The sequence below is a fragment of the Dendrobates tinctorius genome, unplaced genomic scaffold, assembly GCF_039654945.1.
Source record: "Dendrobates tinctorius isolate UK_male_01 unplaced genomic scaffold, ASM3965494v1 ptg000211l, whole genome shotgun sequence".
Lineage (NCBI taxonomy): Eukaryota > Metazoa > Chordata > Amphibia > Anura > Dendrobatidae > Dendrobates > Dendrobates tinctorius.
Window position 1 is genome coordinate 9,018,757 of NW_027361878.1, and position 20,511 is coordinate 9,039,267.

Below are 20,511 nucleotides of genomic sequence, written 5' to 3' on the forward strand. Positions count from 1 at the left end.
CAGTGGCCATTACACAGTGTATGGCGCTGTTGAGTTCCACTCTGTACACTGCTCATATCCAGGTGCTGATCAGTGGTGGTGCCGGGTGTCGGACCCCATATAGCTATGGATCGCTCATCATATACTGCCTCCATGACATACAGTATGTTTAGCCCCAGCAGGTCACCCCGCCTCGTTATTTGTATGGAGGGGCAGTAGTAGGTGCCCGGCGCTCGCTGTCATGTAGGTAAATTATATCACGTGTCCTGTGTCGTTTTTCTGATTACAGAAGTCACGGTGTCCAGCGTGGGCGCTCCCGGGGAGAATGTTTTCACCACCTCAGTGGCCAGCACCGCCGCTCTGTCAGATCATGTACTGGTGAGATTTTACTTTATAAATGAGCACTAAACCTACAATCGAAACAGAAGAAACAAATCAGAAAAAAAAACACTCGGCAACATCTGCACGCTCCCGTAACACACCCTGCGTCACTTGCAGGCGCTGTCCTCAGATGTCGCAAAACAAGCTGCATGCATCATTAAAGAGATCTGTTAGACCGTATTCTAATTTCCACCCTCCTAGGATGAATGACAGTTCCTCAGTGCCCCTCCTCCCTGCTGAGATCTCACACTGCTCAGTACAAGCTGCACCTGTCAGTCAGTCATTCTGGGTGGGTTGAGACTGAATACACTTGGACTCATGAGCTGATAGACTCCGACCCACAGAGACTGAATGCTGTCATCAATTCAAAGGAGGCTTCAAGACAGTAGTAGTTTAAGGGTGTGTATACTTATGCAACCACATTATTTTAGTTCTTGATTTTTCTTTTTCCACCTGAAAAGATTTCAATTTTATTTGTACACATTATGGGTGACATTAAAGGTGGAAAAAAGTTCTGAAATGATTTTTCTTGGTATGAACATGTTTGATTGGGGGTCGACAGGGGACGTCAGGACGGATGCCTGTGCAATGTTCAACCTCCTAAATGCTGCTGACATGCTGTAGCTGGACTCCTCTTAGTATCAGGATTATACAACCATTCTGACATGGTAAATACACTAGTCTCATCAGGTCTAAATGATCTATGTATGTAGTTTCTATTGTGAAATCTGCTGACAGATCCACTTGATAGAGTTTCTGTTACCATTCTTGACATTGTCACTAGTTGTATAACAGTTCCGGGCCATCATTTCTTATAAAGCTGCATAGAGGGTGAGGAGCCGATCAATGTGCAGCTTTTGTGCTGAGGACGGACCACGATGCCCGGACAGGTCAGGGGTCTCCTGCCCTGAACTCAACAGTCTGATCGGCATATACGATGGTGTTGACTTCCGGTCAGGAGCCCCGCAGCCGGTGTGTACTCGGACGCTGAATGTGGGACGTGTGGCACCAGCCGTACTGTTATCTTTATCTATATATTGCAGGCAGAGAGGGCGTCCCTTCAGATTGGAGACAGCCTGAGCACAGAGAAAGCCACGCTGATCGTGGTGCACACTGATGGCAGCATCATGGACACCCAGAACATTAAGGTGCCAACCGCCTCCATGACGCCAGGTGAGCGGACGCATGGCACTCTCAGCAATGGTGACAGTTTGGATATTTTATTTCTTTGCATATGTGGCTGTCAGGAGTCAAAAATATTATGAAATGGTGAAAAAAACAAACAATTGTGAGTCCACCGTTGTTTTTTGGGCTTTATTGTCCATTATAAAGGAATTGGTGGTCAAGCTGATTACGGCGATAACAAATTTACAAGCTTGTTGTTTCAATCTCTCTCTCTCCCTGTCTCTCTCTTACCCCCTATCTCTCCTCATCTCTCTCCCCCCTCACTCTCTCCCCCCTCACTCTCTCCCCCCTCACTCTCTCCTCCCTCACTCTCTCCTCCCTCACTCTTACCATCTCTTTCTCTCTCCTCCCTCACTCTCTCCTCCCTCACTCCCTCCCCCCTCACTCTCTCCTCCCTCACTCTCTCCTCCCTCACTCTCTCCTCCCTCACTCTCTCCTCCCTCACTCTCTCCTCCCTCACTCTCTCCTCCCTCACTCTTACCATCTCTTTCTCTCTCCCCCCTTACTCTCTCCCCCCTCACTCTCTCCCCCTCACTCTCTCCTCCCTCACTCTCTCCTCCCTCACTCTCTCCTCCCTCACTCTCTCCTCCCTCACTCTCTCCCCCTCACTCTCTCCTCCCTCACTCTTACCATCTCTTTCTCTCTCCTCCCTCACTCTCTCCTCCCTCACTCTCTCCCCCCTCACTCTCTCCTCCCTCACTCTCTCCTCCCTCACTCTCTCCTCCCTTACTCTCTCCTCCCTCACTCTCTCCTCCCTCACTCTTACCATCTCTTTCTCTCTCCTCCCTCACTCTCTCCCCCTCACTCTCTCCTCCCTCACTCTTACCATCTCTTTCTCTCTCCTCCCTCACTCTCTTCCCCCTCACTCTCTCCTCCCTCACTCTCTCCTCCCTCACTCTCTCCTCCCTCACTCTCTCCTCCCTCACACTCTCCTCCCTCACACTCTCCCCCCTCACTCTCTCCCCCCTCACTCTCTCCCCCCTCACTCTCTCCTCCCTCACTCTCTCCCCCTCACTCTCTCCCCCCTCACTCTCTCCTCCCTCACTCTTTCCTCCCTCACTCTCTCCCCCCTCACTCTCTCCCCCCTCACCCTCTCCCCCCTCACTCTTTCCTCCCTCACTCTTTCCTCCCTCACTCTCTCCCCCCTCACTCTCTCCCCCCTCACCCTCTCCCCCTCTCTTTTCTTCCTCTCTCTTACCCCTAATTCTCTCCTAATCTCCGTCCCTCTCTCTCTCCCTCCCCATCTCTCTCTCCCCTCTCTTTCTCTTCCTCTCTCCCCCTCTCCACCTCATTCTCGCCCTATCTCACTCCTCTCTCTGTCCTTCTCGCTCTACCCCTCTCCCTCTTTCTATCCCTCCCCCTCTCTCTCCCTATCCCTATCTCTTTCCCTCTCTCTCCCTCTTTCAATCTGTCTCTTTCTTTTCCTCTCTTCCCCTCTCATTCTCTCCCCCTCTCCACCTCACTTTCTCTGCCCTTCTCTCTACCCCTCTCCCTCTTTCTATCCCTCCCCTCTCTCTCCCTATCTTTATCTCTCTCCCTCTTTCACTCTCTCTCTTCCTTTTCCTCTCTCTCCCTCTCTATCTCCCTCACTCTCTCTAACACATTTTACGCTAAGTAGCTTCTATTTATTACATAAAGTGTCTTATTATTCTTCTTCATTACTGCCGTGTAGACTTGTAAAGTCTGATGTTGCAGTTTCTTTTGTTCTTTCTTTTTATTTCCAGCAGGTGGCGCTCTTTTACTGTAATCTTAGTTATTTTGTGCAGGAGCCGATTGGATGATTAAACACTATGAGCCGAGATCATCGCAAGTGAAGTTTTCAGTGTATATGAACCGTCCTATAAGTAGATTAGAGTCCGGTTGAGGGCAACATCTGCAGGAAGTTTGTATATTCTCCTTGTGTTTGCACCTTTTTCTTCAGTCTCTGTACAGCGCTGCGGTATATATCGGAGCTATAAACCGCTTCATCACTCAGAATACAAAATTACTGATACGTACGAGTTTTAAATGAGGATTTAATACTTTTTTTGCAGCAAGACTGAATATTCCTGTATATATTTGGTGCATAATCAGAAGTTCCAAGACTCTGGAGCAAAAGTTTTATCAAAGGTCAAGTTTTTTCTACTAGTAACAGTCAAAACCCGTGCTCCAGTCACAGATTGGTGGACAGCAGTGCTGACGTCAACCACACGTTGGCAGTGAATACCCCAGGCCACATTCAACCTACTATTCAAAAGTTTCAAACTATGCGCTGTGCAAAAATCTGCAACGTGTCTACCCTGGTTTTCCTGCAAAAACTGCGTTCAGAATTTCCCTTCTACTCTCTTTAGAATAATACTAAGGGGATTTCGCCTCCTCTCCTGTCAAGCCTCGGTCACTTTGGAAAAGTTTCAAGAGCAGCGTAACATCGGAAAAAGTTGTGCTCAAAGAAGGCTGGCCACAAAATGCCACTTTTTCTCATCCAGAAGCCTGATGAAACCCACACAAACACGGGGAGAACATACAAACTCCTTGCAGATGTTTTCCTTGGTGGGATTTCATCAAAGGAGCCCAGCTGTGCAAAGCTAGAGTGCTAACCACTGAGCCTCCCTGCTGCCCGCCATACAGTGGTAACCACTGAGCCACCATGCTGACCATCATACCGTCATAACCACTGAGCCACCATGCTGACCATCATACAGTAGTAGCCACTGAGCCACCATGCTGACCATCATACAGTAGTAACCACTGAGCCACCATGCTGACCATCATACAGTGGTAACCACTGAGCCACTATGCTGACCAGCATACAGTGCTAACTACTGAGCCACCATGCTGACCATCATACAGTGGTAGCCACTGAGCCACTGTGCTGACCAGCATACAGTGCTAACTACTGAGCCACCATGCTGACCATCATACAGTGGTAGCCACTGAGCCACCATGCTGACCATCATACAGTAGTAACCACTGAGCCACCATGCTGACCATCATACAGTAGTAACCACTGAGCCACTGTGCTGACCAGCATACAGTGCTAACTACTGAGCCACCATGCTGACTGTCATACAGTGGTAGCCACTGAGCCACCATGCTGACCATCATACAGTAGTAACCACTGAGCCACCATGCTGACCATCATACAGTAGTAACCACTGAGCCACCATGCTGACCATCATACAGTGGTAGCCACTGAGCCACTGTGCTGACCAGCATACAGTGCTAACTACTGAGCCACCATGCTGACCATCATACAGTGGTAGCCACTGAGCCACCATGCTGACCATCATACAGTAGTAACCACTGAGCCACCATGCTGACCATCATACATTAGTAACCACTGAGCCACTGTGCTGACCAGCATACAGTGCTAACTACTGAGCCACCATGCTGACTGTCATACAGTGGTAGCCACTGAGCCACCATGCTGACCATCATACAGTAGTAACCGCTGAGCCACCATGCTGACCATCATACAGTAGTAACCACTGAGCCACCATGCTGACCATCATACGGTGGTAGCCACTGAGCCACTGTGCTGACCAACATACAGTAGTAACCACTGAGCCACCATGCTAATCATGGAGAGACAGAGCAGCATGTAATGAGGCAGACTTTAGACTACCTCAGGCATTCAGTCCTAAAAATGGTAAACAATAAGAAGACAGTCAGCAAATATTAGATTACAGATCTTTTTTACTTTCCTTCCTCTTCCTTCCCGTAGGCTCAGATGGGTCACCCTCCTCTCCGTCCCCGGGATCAGAGAAAGATGGCACCAGGTACAGCTGGGATCCCTCGGCATATGATAACGAATTACCTGTGAGGTGTCGTAATATCAGTGGCATCCTGTACAAGAACCGCTTAGGATCGGGTACGTGGTGTTACAGGACTCCGGAGTGGAGTCTGGTTTTAGTTTTATTTCTATAGTTGAATATTAAGGGGTTAAAAGGGTGGCGCTAAGACTGTGTGCACACGCTGCGGTTTTGGCCGCTGCGGATCTGCAGCAGTTCTGCAGACAGTGTACAGTAGCATGTAAGTCTATGGGATTTACAATCTGCTGTGCACATGCTGCGGATTTTTAACTGCGGAAAAGCTGCGGTTTTGAATCTGCAGAAAGAAATGACGTGGCACTTCTTTTCTGCGGATTCTGCTGCGGTTTACCATCTCCTCCACTGTAGAGGTGATAAACCGCAGGGGAAAACCGCAGAGCAATCCGCAGGTAAAACCGAAGGTCATTTTACCAGCGGTTCTGCAGATACAAATCCGCAGCGTGTGCACATAGCCTAAGACTTGGTCCTGATGAGAGTTGTTGGCCCGCTGTGGGGGTCCTGACGGTGGACCCCTGCTATATATGTGTGTGATCTGACAGGGGGCAGAGGTCGCTGTGTGAAGCACTCAGATGGTTGGTACACGCCAACTGAATTTGAAGCCATCGCGGGCAGAGCGAGCAGCAAAGACTGGAAGAGAAGCATCCGCTACGCAGGAAGACCCCTGCAGTGTCTGATACAGGTAACTCTCCATCTCTTTTATCACTCAAACCTTATCTCATGTCACGTTTTAAGGGGTTGTCTTCTCCTGCTGATGTTACCAGCCCATGTACCTGATGAGCCGCGTGCACATCTGGCAGGTATTGTGCATATGTCCTATTACTTACCATAGGGCAAAAGCGCAGTGCCTGATGATCAGACACGAGTCTCGGCGGGCATGTAAGATCGGAACGTCATCAGCCTTTCCTACTGGACGTGAACGGTGCTGAAAAGGGTTCAACTATAAATGCAAGTTATCACCTACTTAATGCAAACATGGGGCTGCGGAGCCCTTCTCATGGGACCAGTGGGGTCTCGGCAAGTTAGCCAATATCCTGAGGCCGGTGATAGCTTGTATTTATAGTACCTTCATTTCTTGTGAATCACTGACTTGACGTTCTTAAGAATGGAAGGAAGAGCAGCTCTGGAGCACAAGCTTCTGCTCTCTAAAATGAAACGACTAGACAAAGTTGTGACCATTGTGACGGTAAAACCATCTTAAAAAGTCGTGGCGTGCTGATAGGATACGCTGTCACTTCATGATGGGTGGAGGAAAACCCGCCGAACTTGACATTAAACGGACCACCGCGCTGGTGTGGAGCTGCCCACCCTCCTCTGCTTTCCCTGCATTGCAGAACCCGGGTCACCTGCAGTAAAGTTAAACTGCGGTTACACTGATAAATTGTTCTTAAAAACACTTGTTAATTATTTTGCCAGGCTGACATCACCCAATGAACGAGAAAAATGCTCGGGTGAAATAATCTTTTGTGCAGCGCAAAATATCATCATTCTCGCCAGGGCTGTGGAGTTGGAGTCGATGTCATGGAAATTAAGGAGTCGGAGTCAGAGGTTTGGCTTACTGACTCCACAGCCCTGGTTCTCGCCAGCGCACCATCCTGTGTAAACAGCAGTTGTGCTGGCGAGAACAATGGCAGCCTATGCTTTCGATTATAGATCTCTCCGTGGTCATGGTTTGAACGCGACATATATACACTGCACATTCGGCCTCCACATGGTCCGGCATTGTCTAGGACTTTACAGGAAGGATTTTTATTTATGGGAAGCGATTTATGACATGATGACTGTAACCGAGGGCTCATCCTTTTGTATTTCCAGGACGGCCTGCTCACCCCTCACGCTGCGTCCTGTACCTGTGCTGCCTGCTGCGATGACCTCAGCCTGGTAAGGACCGGACAGATGGTAACGTGACGGCAGGAGAACTTCTTTTTCATTTGCCCTTAAATGATATGAATATGTAATTATTGGGATGTTCTACTCCTGGGAACTCGCCTTTGTCCTCATTTCACACTCAGATTAGGCTCCATTTCCCGTTCCCAAAATGTACGGGTCCTTCAATGAAGATGATTTCACTCATCCTGCTGCTGACGGCCATATACAGATTTGTGGGGTCTCACAATGTGCTGGTGGGCATCATCATAGCGTTCCAATCCTTCCTCCCGCACAGAATAGCAGCAGGGAAGGTACGGGCCGTGAGTTCGACTGGCAAAATGTTTGTTTCCCTGATGTCCATGTGTCCATAAGGACTTGTTCACACTTCAGTATGTTGCATCAGTGTTTATAGGCCAAAACCTGGAGTGGAATAAGCTATAATTGAAGGATTGGCATCTGTTCTGTGTTTTGGAGACAATTGTGAATGATGAACTCCTGATCAAAAATGCTGACGTGTGAATAAAGCCTTATGGTTAGCCATTTTGGGCATTCCCCTTGAATTCAGCACTCTCCTCTTGTAAAGCGATGACTTATTTCTAGGGTATGCAATCACTTTCTGTTCCTCGGGGGTCACCTCTGTTTATCGGTCCTGAGAATATAGCAGCTGTTGGGCTAATCAGGGATGTGGTCCCTTCACAGTTTTTCCAGCACAGAGGTGCTGCGCAGGGGAACCGCTGCACAGGTTCATTCAAGGAACCTCTGTGCAGGGAAAATCTAAAGAGACCTCATCGCTGAATTATGGCTTCTTCATTCTTAGCATTGATGGTGGTTCCCTCTCCAAATCAGAAAGCGTTGGAATATCTTCGTAATGCGCCATGACTTTACCAGGAGGAATGCCCCTTTAATTTCTAGACGAAAAATGGTACTTTTGATTGTCCGAGGAGGAGTAATCCAAGATCATCAGAGTGATCTTTTCACAGTGTGAAGTGTGTGAACTCGTCCTCGCTCTCGGGGGACAGCGTGTTGCTGATCTGTCAGGTTTTATTCCCGTGCCGGAGAGGTCTGTAGCATTTGGCTCCGTGCTTTTCGTTCACAAGCAATGTCAGTCTCTCCTCCAGCGCCAGATCTCGGAGGCATTAGAAGTATTGCTGATTCGGCCACCTCGTCTTGTCGCCTCATGCTCCTAATTAGGGGTGGAAGTCTCTGAAGGAGAATTCTTGTTCCAGTGTCCTCTGGCATTTATAATCTGTTTTTTTGAGCTGTCACCTGCATTAAATGATGGCGGAAATGGAGAGCGCAGCCTACAAGACAACCGCTGACTCGTACGGCATTATGGATGTTACTTCATTTATTTTCTTCTCTGCTTTCCCGTATATCTCCCATTACCTGTATTTTACACCTCTTATTGTGATTTGTGGGGGTCTGGGAAGATGACGGAGTGCGAGCGCTATTTCGAGTGCTATGCCCCTTTAGTATAAAAAATATTGTGCCCAGAAAAATGGATGAAACCTAAATGGGCATGGGTACTCCAAAAGTATGTGTAGCCCTGATGGATGCACCGTCACTGGTGGGTGCAGGTCACCAACATGTTATCTTTCATCAGGTCTATGTAGGTCATGTGGATGCGATTTATTAAAGGGGTTTTTCACATTTGCATGGTGTAAAAATGCCAAAATTAGCATTACTTACCCCTGACGCTCCGGCGCTGCCTCTCCATTGCTGACCCAGGTCAACTACTTCTCATGACTGCTGCAGCCAATCATGGGACTTTAGCGATCATGCCCATGTAGACAAATCTTTCAATCCAGTGATTGGCATTGGTTGCAGTGACCACGACATTGGTGTCTGCAATGTCCATCAGGACTGTGGGCAGCATCAGGGAGGCAGCGCTGGCGTGGCAGGAGGGGAGAGTGAAGCTGATTTTGTTATTCTGCGGATGTCACAGCTACAGATCATGACTGCTGCATCAACCATGCTGATTTAGACAAGATCACAAGACTTGTGATTGACTGCAGCGGTCACTATCTGTGTTTGCGATGTCACAGCCATTGCAATTTCAATAAGAACTGCAGCAGAGAGGCAGAACCGGGGCGGCAGGCGGAAAGTAAAGCTGATTTTGTTATTCTGGTGATGTCACAGCTACAGCTCATGACTGCTGCAGCCAGTCACTGGGATTAGCGGCTGTGCCGTTCCAGATGAGAAATCTAGTCCGTGGATTGGCTGAAAAATAAAAAATAAAAGGACTTTGGGCAGCAACAGAGAGGTAGCAGGAGAAAAGTAAAGCTGATTTTGTTATTTTTACACTCAGGATACCTATGCCATAAAAATGTAAACCTTGAAAATCCTTTGAGACCATAAAAAGCACAGAATTTTAGACCTGTTTTAAAAAAAAAATAAAATGTTTCATTTAGCAAAAACATTACATATGTCATAAAGACTTTGATCAGTGGACATCTGGATGTGGAGAACCCAACTGATCGCTCAAATGGAGGAGAAGCAGGACCTCTCTCCTGACTGAAGACAGGCTTAATAAAAAGTCCAGGAACCCATCTTCAGCCATTGAGGAGAGAGGGATTTTGGCAGAGCGTTCGTTCCTCGCTCTTTTATCTATTGGTTTGATTTGCAGTTCCCAGATACCCACTGATTACAATTTCAGAAATGTCTCTATGACATATTAAAAATTTGGTGAAAGCACGGTGAATATTGACTCCCATCAGCCAAGTAGTCTGTGACCACTGGATGAGAGCCCCGAAACCTGTTACCTCCATGGCTCTTATTTTGATTCGTCATCCTGGCTTGTCATCACACATGTGACGTCGCCCCAGGATGGCTGGTCAAAAGAAGAGCCGCAGAGGCAAGAGATGGTTGCCTGGGCTCCTGTCCAGCGAGCACAAATGACTACTCGTTATGAGTGCAAGGGCTCGTTACTCGAGTTTGCCCAGGGTGCTTGGGTATGTACCGAGTATCGTGAGTGGCATATTGTTTCCGCGGTGGCATGTTTTGCGGCTGTTACACAGCCAGAAAACGTACAGAGATGGCCTGACAATCCCCTGCATGTTTTGTGGATGTCTTACAGCAGCTGCGGGGGCTTGAACATGTCACTCGAGCACCCGCGATACTCTGTACATGCCCGAGCACCCTGTGCAAACTCGAGTAAGGAGCACTTGCGCTCACAACTAATCTATTCGGGCCAAGTCTTGCAGAACTTGAAGACCATGAATCTGTCACCGTTTTGCATTATAAAGTAACATCCGCTGTGTCACTTCCGCACTTACAGAGTGGCCCCGTCCGTCTGTTCATTCCTTACAAGCGCCGGAAAAAGGAAGGAGAGATGTCGGCCGGCTCAGTCAAAAAAGACCAAAGCAAAAACATCAGCCTTCTCCCGGGGACAGCAGAAACCACCTGTAAGGACCAAAGACTCTGGTGGGGAAAAGCTCTTATCCTGGGGGGTATCAGAAGGGGAACGAAAATGTAGAGAATCCGTTCAGTGCTTTTTGTAAATCTGCAGCCTTTATTTCCATTCTCCTGGAATTGAATATATCATCACTCCCTTTAGTACAAGGCCCTACCGTCAACCTCTGGTTTTACGGCTTTTCTGAGATTTGGTTTGGCGGCTTTGCACCATTCCATCCGCCGCTGCTCAGCCATGAAGCTCCCACAGGAGACACAGTTTTGTACTGAAGTTGTTACGGTACTTGAGGAAATTTGGACTTTGCAGTTATGGAGTCAGCAGAGCAGTGGTGACTGTTCTGTCCTCTGCTCCTCAACACTCGGCCCCCCGCTCTGTTACTTCATGTGGACTCCACTTCATGGCTGGGTTGTTACAGTTCCTTCCACTTTTCATCAATATCACTCATGGGTGTTCCAGGATGATTTAGAAAGGAGCAAATGTCGTGCACTGACTTGTTACCCCGATGGCTCCTATTACAGGACCACGCTGGCATCGGTGAGCTCTGCACCAGTAGGCGTTGTATCACATGTTAGTAGAGGCAAACAGCATAGCAAGGGGCCGGACATTATACACTCGGAGTGAGGGGCTCGATGTTATACACTGGGGATGATGGGCTGGATGTTATACACTGGGGAGGAGGGGCTCGATGTTATACACTGGGGATGAGGGGCTGGATGTTATACACTGGGGATGAGGGGCTGGATGTTATACACTGGGGATGAGGGGCTGGATGTTATACACTGGGGAGGAGGGGAGGGATGTTATACACTGGGAGTGAGGGGCTGGATGTTATACACTGGGGGTGAGCGGCTGGATGTTATACAGTGGGGGTGAGGGGCTGGATGTTATACACTGTGGGTGAGGGGCTGGATGTTATAAAGTGGGGTTGAGGGGCTGGATGTTATACACTGTGGGTGAGAGGCTGGATGTTATACACTGAGGGTGAGCGGCTGGATGTTATACACTGTGGGTGAGGGGCTGGATGTTATACAGTGGGGGTGAGGGGCTGGATGTTATACACTGGTGATGAGAGGTTGGATGTTATACACTGTGGGTGAGGGGCTGGATGTTATACACTGGGGGTGAGGGGCTGGATGTTATACACTGGAGGTGAGGGGGCTGGATGTTATACACTGGGGAGGAGGGACCGGATCTTATATGATGGGGGGCGAGGGCCAGAGGTTATACACCGGGAATTGATGGGCCTTATATTATACACTTGGGTTGTTAGGGGCCAGATGTTACACTGGGGTAGTAAGGTGTCTGAGGCTATACACCAGGGTCAATGGGACTGTACAAAACACCTGAATTCAGTGATTAAGACATGTGTCCTTTACTTTTAACCATATAGTATATGCTTTAAGGCTCTGTCCACACATTGCAGCATTTTGCTTTTTTTTTTTTTTTGCCACAACCCTGAGAGAACTGAAACATTTTTTGTCCCAATATTGGAAAATACGGCTGAAAATAAAACGTTATCAAATGCAGCCTTAATCTACATACGCTTCCCTGACTGTCTATCTGTGCATTCAGCTCCCTTATTCCCTTACTTAATTGAATAATGACAATCTAAAGAAAAAAAAACAGCACAATATCAGTTTAAAGAAATGGGGGTCTAGAGTATCAAAACCCAAAAGAACCACCTTAAAACTAAGAAACTTTTATTATTTATATTTAAAGCCAATGATATTGGGTCTGGACACTCCAAATACTAAAAAAATTGATGCCGTGTTAGACACTGCCAGGTGGTCAGGATTCTGAGAAAGTGAGTCAATATCTTCATATATTCGGGAGAGTATGGTTAAAAAAAACTATCCCTAGAAATTCCCTCAGTAATTTTTTTACCTTGCCGCGGAGGTTGGCATTCTAATAAGATGAATTGGATCCCCCGCTGAATGTTGGCTGGCCCTAATATAACCCTATATGCACCCTACCACCAAGAAAGTGCACACATTCAGTATTTGGTGAGTTTTTTTTTACCTCAGTATTTATAAGCCAAAACCAGGAGTGGAACAATCAGAGGGAAAGTATAATAGAAACCCGTCACCACTTCTGTATTTATCACCCACTCCTGGTTTTGCCTTACAAATACTGAGGTAAAAAACTCACCAATTGCTCAATGTGTGCACTTTATTGGGGCTAGGGTGCATATAGGGCTACCCGACGGGGTGCCAATGCGTTCTATTAGGGTGCCAACCTCCGTGGCAAGGTAAGGAATTACTGAGGGAATTTCTGGGGATAGTTTTTTAGAATATTCTCAAAAAATATATGAAAGCATTCACTTTCTCAGAATCCTGACCACCTGGCAGTGTGTAAGGATCCCGTTGCACATAGCGACGCTCCAGCGATCCCGACAACGATACGACCTGGTAAGGATCGCTGGTACGTCGCTACTTGGTCGCTTGTAAGCCGTCAAACAGGCAGATCTCTCCAACAACGCAGCAACGATACGGTGATCCATATAACGACCTCGGCGGTCGTTGGGACCTTGTCACACAGCAGCTATTCTGACGACTCCCGCCTGCATCCCTGAGTTCTGAGTCGCCAACGAGGTCGCTCCTCGGGGTCAAACACAGCGATGCATGCTGGCCAGCGGGACACCAGCGATCAAAAAATGGCCTAGGACATTCGAGCACGATCAGCGATATCCAGCAGGGGGCCGGTCACATGTAGCGAGATCGCTGGTAAGGTCGCTGTTGCATCACAAAGCCTGTGACGTTTCAGCGATCTCGCTAACGATCTCGTTATGTGAGACGGGGCCTTTACACGGCATCAATTGATTAGAATTTGGATTCAGACCCAATATCATTGGTTTTAAAGATAAACAATAAAGTATTTTTCTTTTTGATTTTAATCTAGTCTGGGCTTGTATAAGTATTCCTGTCACAATGCCGATCCTTTCTTTTGGCAGTTACCGTATCCTCGTCCGGACAGATCACAGCCACAGATTCACTGACGTTTGAGAGAGAGGTCACCGCTGAGGCGACTACTATACTGACAGATAGTCCTACACAGGGGGACGAATACACCGGAGCGGCAGGTGAGGGGCACCTTACTTCACTCCTAGCCCTAAGGATGAGACATTTTATTTTTCAGGTTCGGCCATACACATGGGTTGTCAGTGTGAGAGTTCAGTAGGGCTCAAGACGCTCTGTTAATGCCTTACAGAGAACTGTCTAGTTAGGGAACATCATAAATATTAGATTGGTGGGGGTCCGACACCCTGCACTCCCACAGGTCAGATCTTATTAGCTCCAGCAATGGCTAAAAGTGAATATTGAATGGAGCAGCACTGCACAGCTCAGTTCAAGATTTAGTGGCTGCTGTCAAGAAGAAAAGGAGCTGATCTTCAGTGTTTGGCAGTGGCTGCTACACAGTGCACCTCCATTCAATGATTACATCCGGACGCCCCTGGACCTAACAGCTGATCAGTGGGGGCACAAGGTGTCAGACCTTCATCAATATGGTCTATGCAAATGTCTTTTTTTTTTTTTTTTGCATGAATGGCCGAGTTTGGCCCACAAATTGGACAGAAATAGAATATGTCTCCATTTTCTTTGAAGGGGTTGTACACTACTAGACAACCTCTTCTTAACTGCTATAGTGCCCCACCCAAAATTAAATAAATAAAAAACATTTGTTGATGTCAAAGAGATACACTGTCTACATCTCAAGAGCAGCACCGGTCCATATGTTATTATTATGAAATAATATGGGGCACCACAGCAGGTAAGAATTGGTTGTTCCGTAGAGTACAATCCCTCCCATGCGGCTCATTGGTGTGCAGAAAAAGACATATTAACCCCTTCATGACCCAGCCTATTTTGACCTTAATGACCTGACCAATTTTTGCAATTCTGACCAGTGTCCCTTTATGAGGTAATAACTCAGGAACGCTTCAACGGATCCTAGCGATTCTGAGATTGTTTTTTCGTGACATATTGGGCTTCATGATAATGGTAAATTTAGGTCAATAATTTTTGCGTTTATTTGTGAAAAAAGCAGAAATTTGGCAATTTTCAAATTTTGAATTTTTATCCTGTTAAACCAGAGAGTTATATGACACAAAATAATTCATAAATAACATTTCCCACATGTCTACTTTACATCAGCACAATTTTGGAAACAAAGTTTTTTTTTTTGTTAGGAAGTTATAAGGGTTAAAAGTTGACCAGTGATTTCTCATTTTTACAACAAAATTTACAAAGCCATTTTTTTTAGGGACCACCTTACATTTGAAGTCACTTTGAGAGGTCTATATGGCAGAAAATACCCAAAAATGACACCATTTAAAAACAGCACCCCTCAAGATACTCAAAACTACATTCAAGAAGATTATTAACCCTTCAGGTGCTTCACAGGAACTAAAGCAACGTGGAAGGAAAAAATGGACATTTTAATTTTTCCAACAAAAATTTTCTTTTAGCATCAGTTTTTTTCATTTTCACATGAGTAACAGGATAAAATGGATCCTAAAATTTGTTGGGCAATTTCTCCTGAGTACACCGATACCTCATATGTGGTCATAAACCACTATTTGGGCGCACGGCAGGGCTCAGAAGGGAAGGAGCGCCATTTGACTTTTTGATTGGAAAATTAGCTCCAATCGATAGTGGACACCATGTCGCGTTTGGAGAGCCCCTGTGTGCCTAAACACTGGAGCTCCCCCACAAGTGACCCCATTTTGGAAACTAGACCCCCAAAGGAACTTATCTAGATGCATAGTGAGCACTTTGAACTCCCAGGTGCTTCACAGAAGTTTATAACGCAGAACTGTGAAAATAAAAAAAAATTTTTCCTCAAAAAATGATTTTTTTAGCCCGCTATTTTTTATTTTCACAAGGATAACAGGATAAATTGGACCCCAGAAGTTGTTGTCCAGTGTGTCCTGAGTACGCTGGTACCCCATATGTGGGGGGGAACCACTGTTTGGGCAGACGTTGGGGCTCGGAAGGGAAGTAGTGACTGTCAAGCTCGCGCCTTGGCTGAATGGCGCGAGCCGGGGGTTTGTGACCCCACTGGACCACAAACCAGACTACCCTGGATGGGGTGTGACTACGACAGCTACCTCGGTCTTCACTGGAGCCTCTGATGGGGAGGTCAGGCTTGTGCGGCAGATAGCTGTCGGGTGCCACTCCAGGGTGGTGTCTGGCTGTGGCTGCTGGTCCCACTCGGGGACAAGTCACTTTGACAGAGGCTATAGACAGGCAGGCAGGTAGACACGACAGGCACGGCTGAGACACAGGGCAGGCGGGCACGGCTTGGAGACACAGGACAGATTGGCGTGGTATGAGAAGGAGCAGGTAGGGACCTGTTCACACAGCAGGTGTAGGCAGGAGGGAGTGGTGTATGCTGGAACAGGATCTGGACCTGTTCACACAGGAGGTGCAGGTATGGATATAGGCAGGAAGGAGTGGAATATGAAGGAACAGGTTTGGACCTGTTCACACAGGAGGTGCAGGCAGGCAGAGCCGCAGGAGTGCGGAGCAGGCAGAGCCGCAGGAGTGCGGAGCAGGCAGAGCCGCAGGAGTGCGGAGCACAGATAAAGCTGCGAGGGTGCAGATGCACAGATAAAGCTGCGAGGGTGCAGATGCACAGATAAAGCTGCGAGGGTGCAGATGCACAGATAAAGCTGCGAGGGTGCAGATGCACAGACAGGGAGGACACAAGGAAAGACACGGCAGAGAAGGAACCACAAACAAGGAGACTGACAGACAGAGGTAAGACTGAGTTCAGACAGAGACACCGGGACAAAGATACAGGGACCAGGATATTCTGCCTCCTGGCAGGCGGACAGAGAACAGACATGGCACTGGGAACAAGACTCAAGGGCCAGGATATTCTGCCTCCTGGCAGGTGGACAAGGTACAAAGCGAGACAGAGTATTCCTACAGAGAAGGAGATACACAGAACAGGGCCTGGCTTCCTCAGCAGCAAGATACTAACTGAGTATAGACATTGCACAGGCAATGTTTCAGTGGGAGTGGCGAAACTAAATAGTCAAGGGCTCCAGGTGATTGGTAAGGGACATATTACACAGGTGCACCCTGACTGCATGAGAACCAGAGAGTTCAGGCGCCGCCCCCCTATACACACAGTCTGGAAACATGGAGAGCAGAGGCACAGAGCTGTCAGACAGAATTCACAGCATGGCTTGAAGCAGAAAGTAAGTTGGTGTGCGGTGGATGGAAGGCCATGCAGTGATGACAGCAGGGTTGTTACAGTACCCCCCCCCCCCTTTACGGCCCCTCTTCCTCAAGCCTGCCAGAATGACCTGAAGAAGGAGTATGGGACCACACACAGTCCAGGCTGACAGGGCATCCTTCTGGTGAGACGAAGTAGGTGTGCCATCCGGAATCACAGAGTGCCAAGTTTCTTGGTGCCCAACAGCTTCCAACACAGAGGGTACAAGGACTTCTTCCTCCTGATTGGCAGAAGGCAGGGACCTGGAAGCTTCAGACTTGACCCCTACATCAGCCGGCCAACTAGAAACAGAAGACACCTTCACTGAGTCCAACTTCAGCCCGACATGCCAGAAAAATTGGACCTCCTCCTCCCGATTGGTGAGAAACGGTGATACGTAGGTTACTGTTCCAACCTCTTCACCCATCTGCCAAATGGAAGCTGGAGGCATACATACAGGGAGCCACTTCAGCCTGTTACCCTGAAAAAACTGGACCACATCTTCCAGGTTAGAGGATGAGTGAAGCTCTGTCTTGGGACCTTCACCCCTAGGCCACAGGGGAGCTGAAGGCATACATTCTGGATCCATCTTCAGCCCTTTATCCTGGGGAAGATAATCAAGAGGCAGGGGTGCTCTTGGGAGCAGAACACTGGTATAGTCGCTGGGGATGTGTGAGGAGACTGAGACCGCCTCCCCATCTTCAGAGGCATCCTCACACCTTGACTCGGCGACTAGCAAACCAGGCGAAGAAGACGACCTTGCTGACTGAATGCGATGCAAGGGAACCAGACACCTCTTGTCCCTTGGTTGTTTCAAGTGTGGTGCCTTGCTGGGTCTCCAAACATAAATGGGTGCTAGAATCTCTGGATCAGAATGACCCATGGGCATACCAGTCAGCAAGTGGAAGATGAACTTCTTCATGTATAAAGCTCCGACCTGGAGCTGTAGTTGTCCTTGCAGGACTAGACTGTTCTCCAATAGGGCTCGGCCACCTCGAGACAACACCCACGCCGGCTTCGGGAGCTGTATGACAGAGACCACACACTGACTCTGTAAGACTGGCGACTTAAACACACCAAAGCTCCCTGAAGGCAGAGAAACAGTTAAAGAGTTTAATGGAGAGGGAGTACTCTTGCCAGGGGCAGCATCTTCTACTGGCCCAGGGTTCTGGAATACAGGCTTCACAGGGCAGAGGCCAGATTCCGGCTGCAACTTGGCCCGCTTCTTCTTTTTAGACCTCTTGGATCTTGCACGGGCGGCCGCATCGGCAGACTGTGGAACGGGTGATGGCTGGACAGTCATAGGTGGTTGAGATGTTTCACCACAGGTTCCTCTTGTCTAGTCTGTCTCTGGAAGCTTGGAGGGGAAGACTTTTCAGGAGCAACTGGTCGAGGCACATCAAAGACTTTACGGAAGGCCACCAGGAAGGCCCCTAGGCTCAAGACGACAGGGTCCCCTGCTTCCCAAAGGGGACAGATCCACATCAAGGCATCACCAGCTAGGTAGGACATGATGTATCCCACCTTGACCCGGTCAGAGGGGAAACAAGCTGCATTCTGCAGGATATAGTGCAGGCATTTCTTCAGGAATTCTTGGCACTCTTTAGGGTCCCCATAGAACCTAGGTGGGTCTGCTGGGTCGTGCTCTTCATAGGCCAGGAGCTGATTGTAGAGAGCATTGGAGATGATGATTGGTTCAGAGGTCTCCACAATCGGAACCACGCAGGATGGAACAAATTCCTCTGGTTGCTCATACTGGCAGGGAGAAAGTTCATCATGCTCCGCAAGTGGAAGGACATGGGACTCAGCGGGGACCATGGCCTGTGCAAACTGTCAAGCTCGCGCCTTGGCTGACTGGTGCGAGCCGGGGGTTTGTGGCCCCACTGGACTGAAAACCAGACTACCCTGGAAGGGGCGTGACTACGACAGCTACCTCGGTCTTCACTGGAGCCTCTGATGGTGAGGACAGGCTTGTGCGGCAGATAGCTGTCGGGTGCCACTCCAGGGTGGTGTCTGGCTGTGGCTGCTGGTCCCACTCGGGGACAAGTCACTTTGACAGAGGCTATAGACAGGCAGGCAGGTAGACACGACAGGCACTGCTGAGACACAGGGCAGGCGGGCACGGCTTGGAGACACAGGACAGATTGGCATGGTATGAGAAGGAGCAGGTAGGGACCTGTTCACAGCAGGTGTAGGCAGGAGGGAGTGGTGTATGCTGGAACAGGATCTGGACCTGTTCACACAGGAGGTGCAGGTATGGATATAGGCAGGAAGGAGTGGAATATGAAGGAACAGGTTTGGATCTGTTCACACAGGAGGTGCAGGCAGGCAGAGCCGCAGGAGTGCGGAGCAGGCAGAGCCGCAGGAGTGCGGAGCACAGATAAAGCTGCGAGGGTGCAGATGCACAGATAAAGCTGCGAGGGTGCAGATGCACAGATAAAGCTGCGAGGGTGCAGATGCACAGATAAAGCTGCGAGGGTGCAGATGCACAGATAAAGCTGCGAGGGTGCAGATGCACAGATAAAGCTGCGAGGGTGCAGATGCACAGATAAAGCTGCGAGGGTGCAGATGCACAGATAAAGCTGCGAGGGTGCAGATGCACAGATAAAGCTGCGAGGGTGCAGATGCACAGATAAAGCTGCGAGGGTGCAGATACACAGACAGGGAGGACCCAAGGAAAGACACGGCAGAGAAGGAACCACAAACAAGGAGACTGACAGACAGAGGTAAGACTGAGTTCAGACAGAGACACCGGGACAAAGATACAGGGACCAGGATATTCTGCCTCCTGGCAGGCGGACAGAGAACAGACAAGGCACTGGGAACAAGGCTCAAGGGCCAGGATATTCTGCCTCCTGGCAGGCGGACATAGAACAGACAAGGCACTGGGAACAAGACTCAAGGGCCAGGATATTCTGCCTCCTGGCAGGCGGACAAGGTACAAAGCGAGACAAAGAGTATTCCTACAGAGAAGGAGATACACAGAACAGGGCCTGGCTTCCTCAGCAGCAAGATACTAACTGAGTATAGACATTGCACAGGCAATGTTTCAGTGGGAGTGGCGAAACTAAATAGTCAAGGACTCCAGGTGATTGGTAAGGGACATATTACACAGGTGCACCCTGACTGCATGAGAACCAGAGAGTTCAGGCGCCGCCCCCCTATACACACAGTCTGGAAACATGGAGAGCAGAGGCACAGAGCTGGCAACAGACAGAATTCACAGCATGGCTTGAAGCAGAAAGTAAGTTGGTGTGCGGTGGATGGAAGGCCATGCAGTGATGCCAGCAGGGTTGTTACAGTGACGTTTTGAAATGCCGACTTGATGGAATGGTCTGCGGGCGTCATGTTACGTTTGCAGAGCCCCTGATGTGCCTACATAGTGGAAACCCCCCACAAGTGACCCCATTTTGGAAACTAGACCACCCAAGGAACTAATCTAGATGTGTGGTGAGTAGAGTTGAGCGACTTTAGTCGGATCGGGTTTCGTGAAACCCGAATGAAACAAAATTTGAGTCGGATGAAACTGGTCCGACTAAGGCAAATAAAGTTTCGTCTGAAACCCAACCCCAATGCAAGTCAATGGGAAATAAAAGTCGTCATTGAGCGGATGACATTCATCCACTCAATGCCGACTTTTATTCCCCATTGACTTGC

General features: G+C 48.6%; 1 protein-coding gene across 4 annotated transcripts in view; it reads left to right on the plus strand.

Moving 5' to 3' along the window:
- The window catches only part of DEAF1 (DEAF1 transcription factor), a 55,867-nt gene that overhangs the window by 2,439 nt on the left and 32,917 nt on the right, over positions 1-20,511 (plus strand). For all 4 annotated transcript variants that reach the window (XM_073554389.1, XM_073554391.1, XM_073554390.1 and 1 more), the window contains exons 2-8: positions 269-357; positions 1,404-1,533; positions 5,249-5,395; positions 5,894-6,033; positions 7,167-7,232; positions 10,498-10,624; positions 13,583-13,711. In XM_073554389.1, the coding sequence (XP_073410490.1) occupies positions 269-357; positions 1,404-1,533; positions 5,249-5,395; positions 5,894-6,033; positions 7,167-7,232; positions 10,498-10,624; positions 13,583-13,711 (828 nt within the window). The remainder of the gene's footprint in view (positions 1-268; positions 358-1,403; positions 1,534-5,248; positions 5,396-5,893; positions 6,034-7,166; positions 7,233-10,497; positions 10,625-13,582; positions 13,712-20,511) is intronic.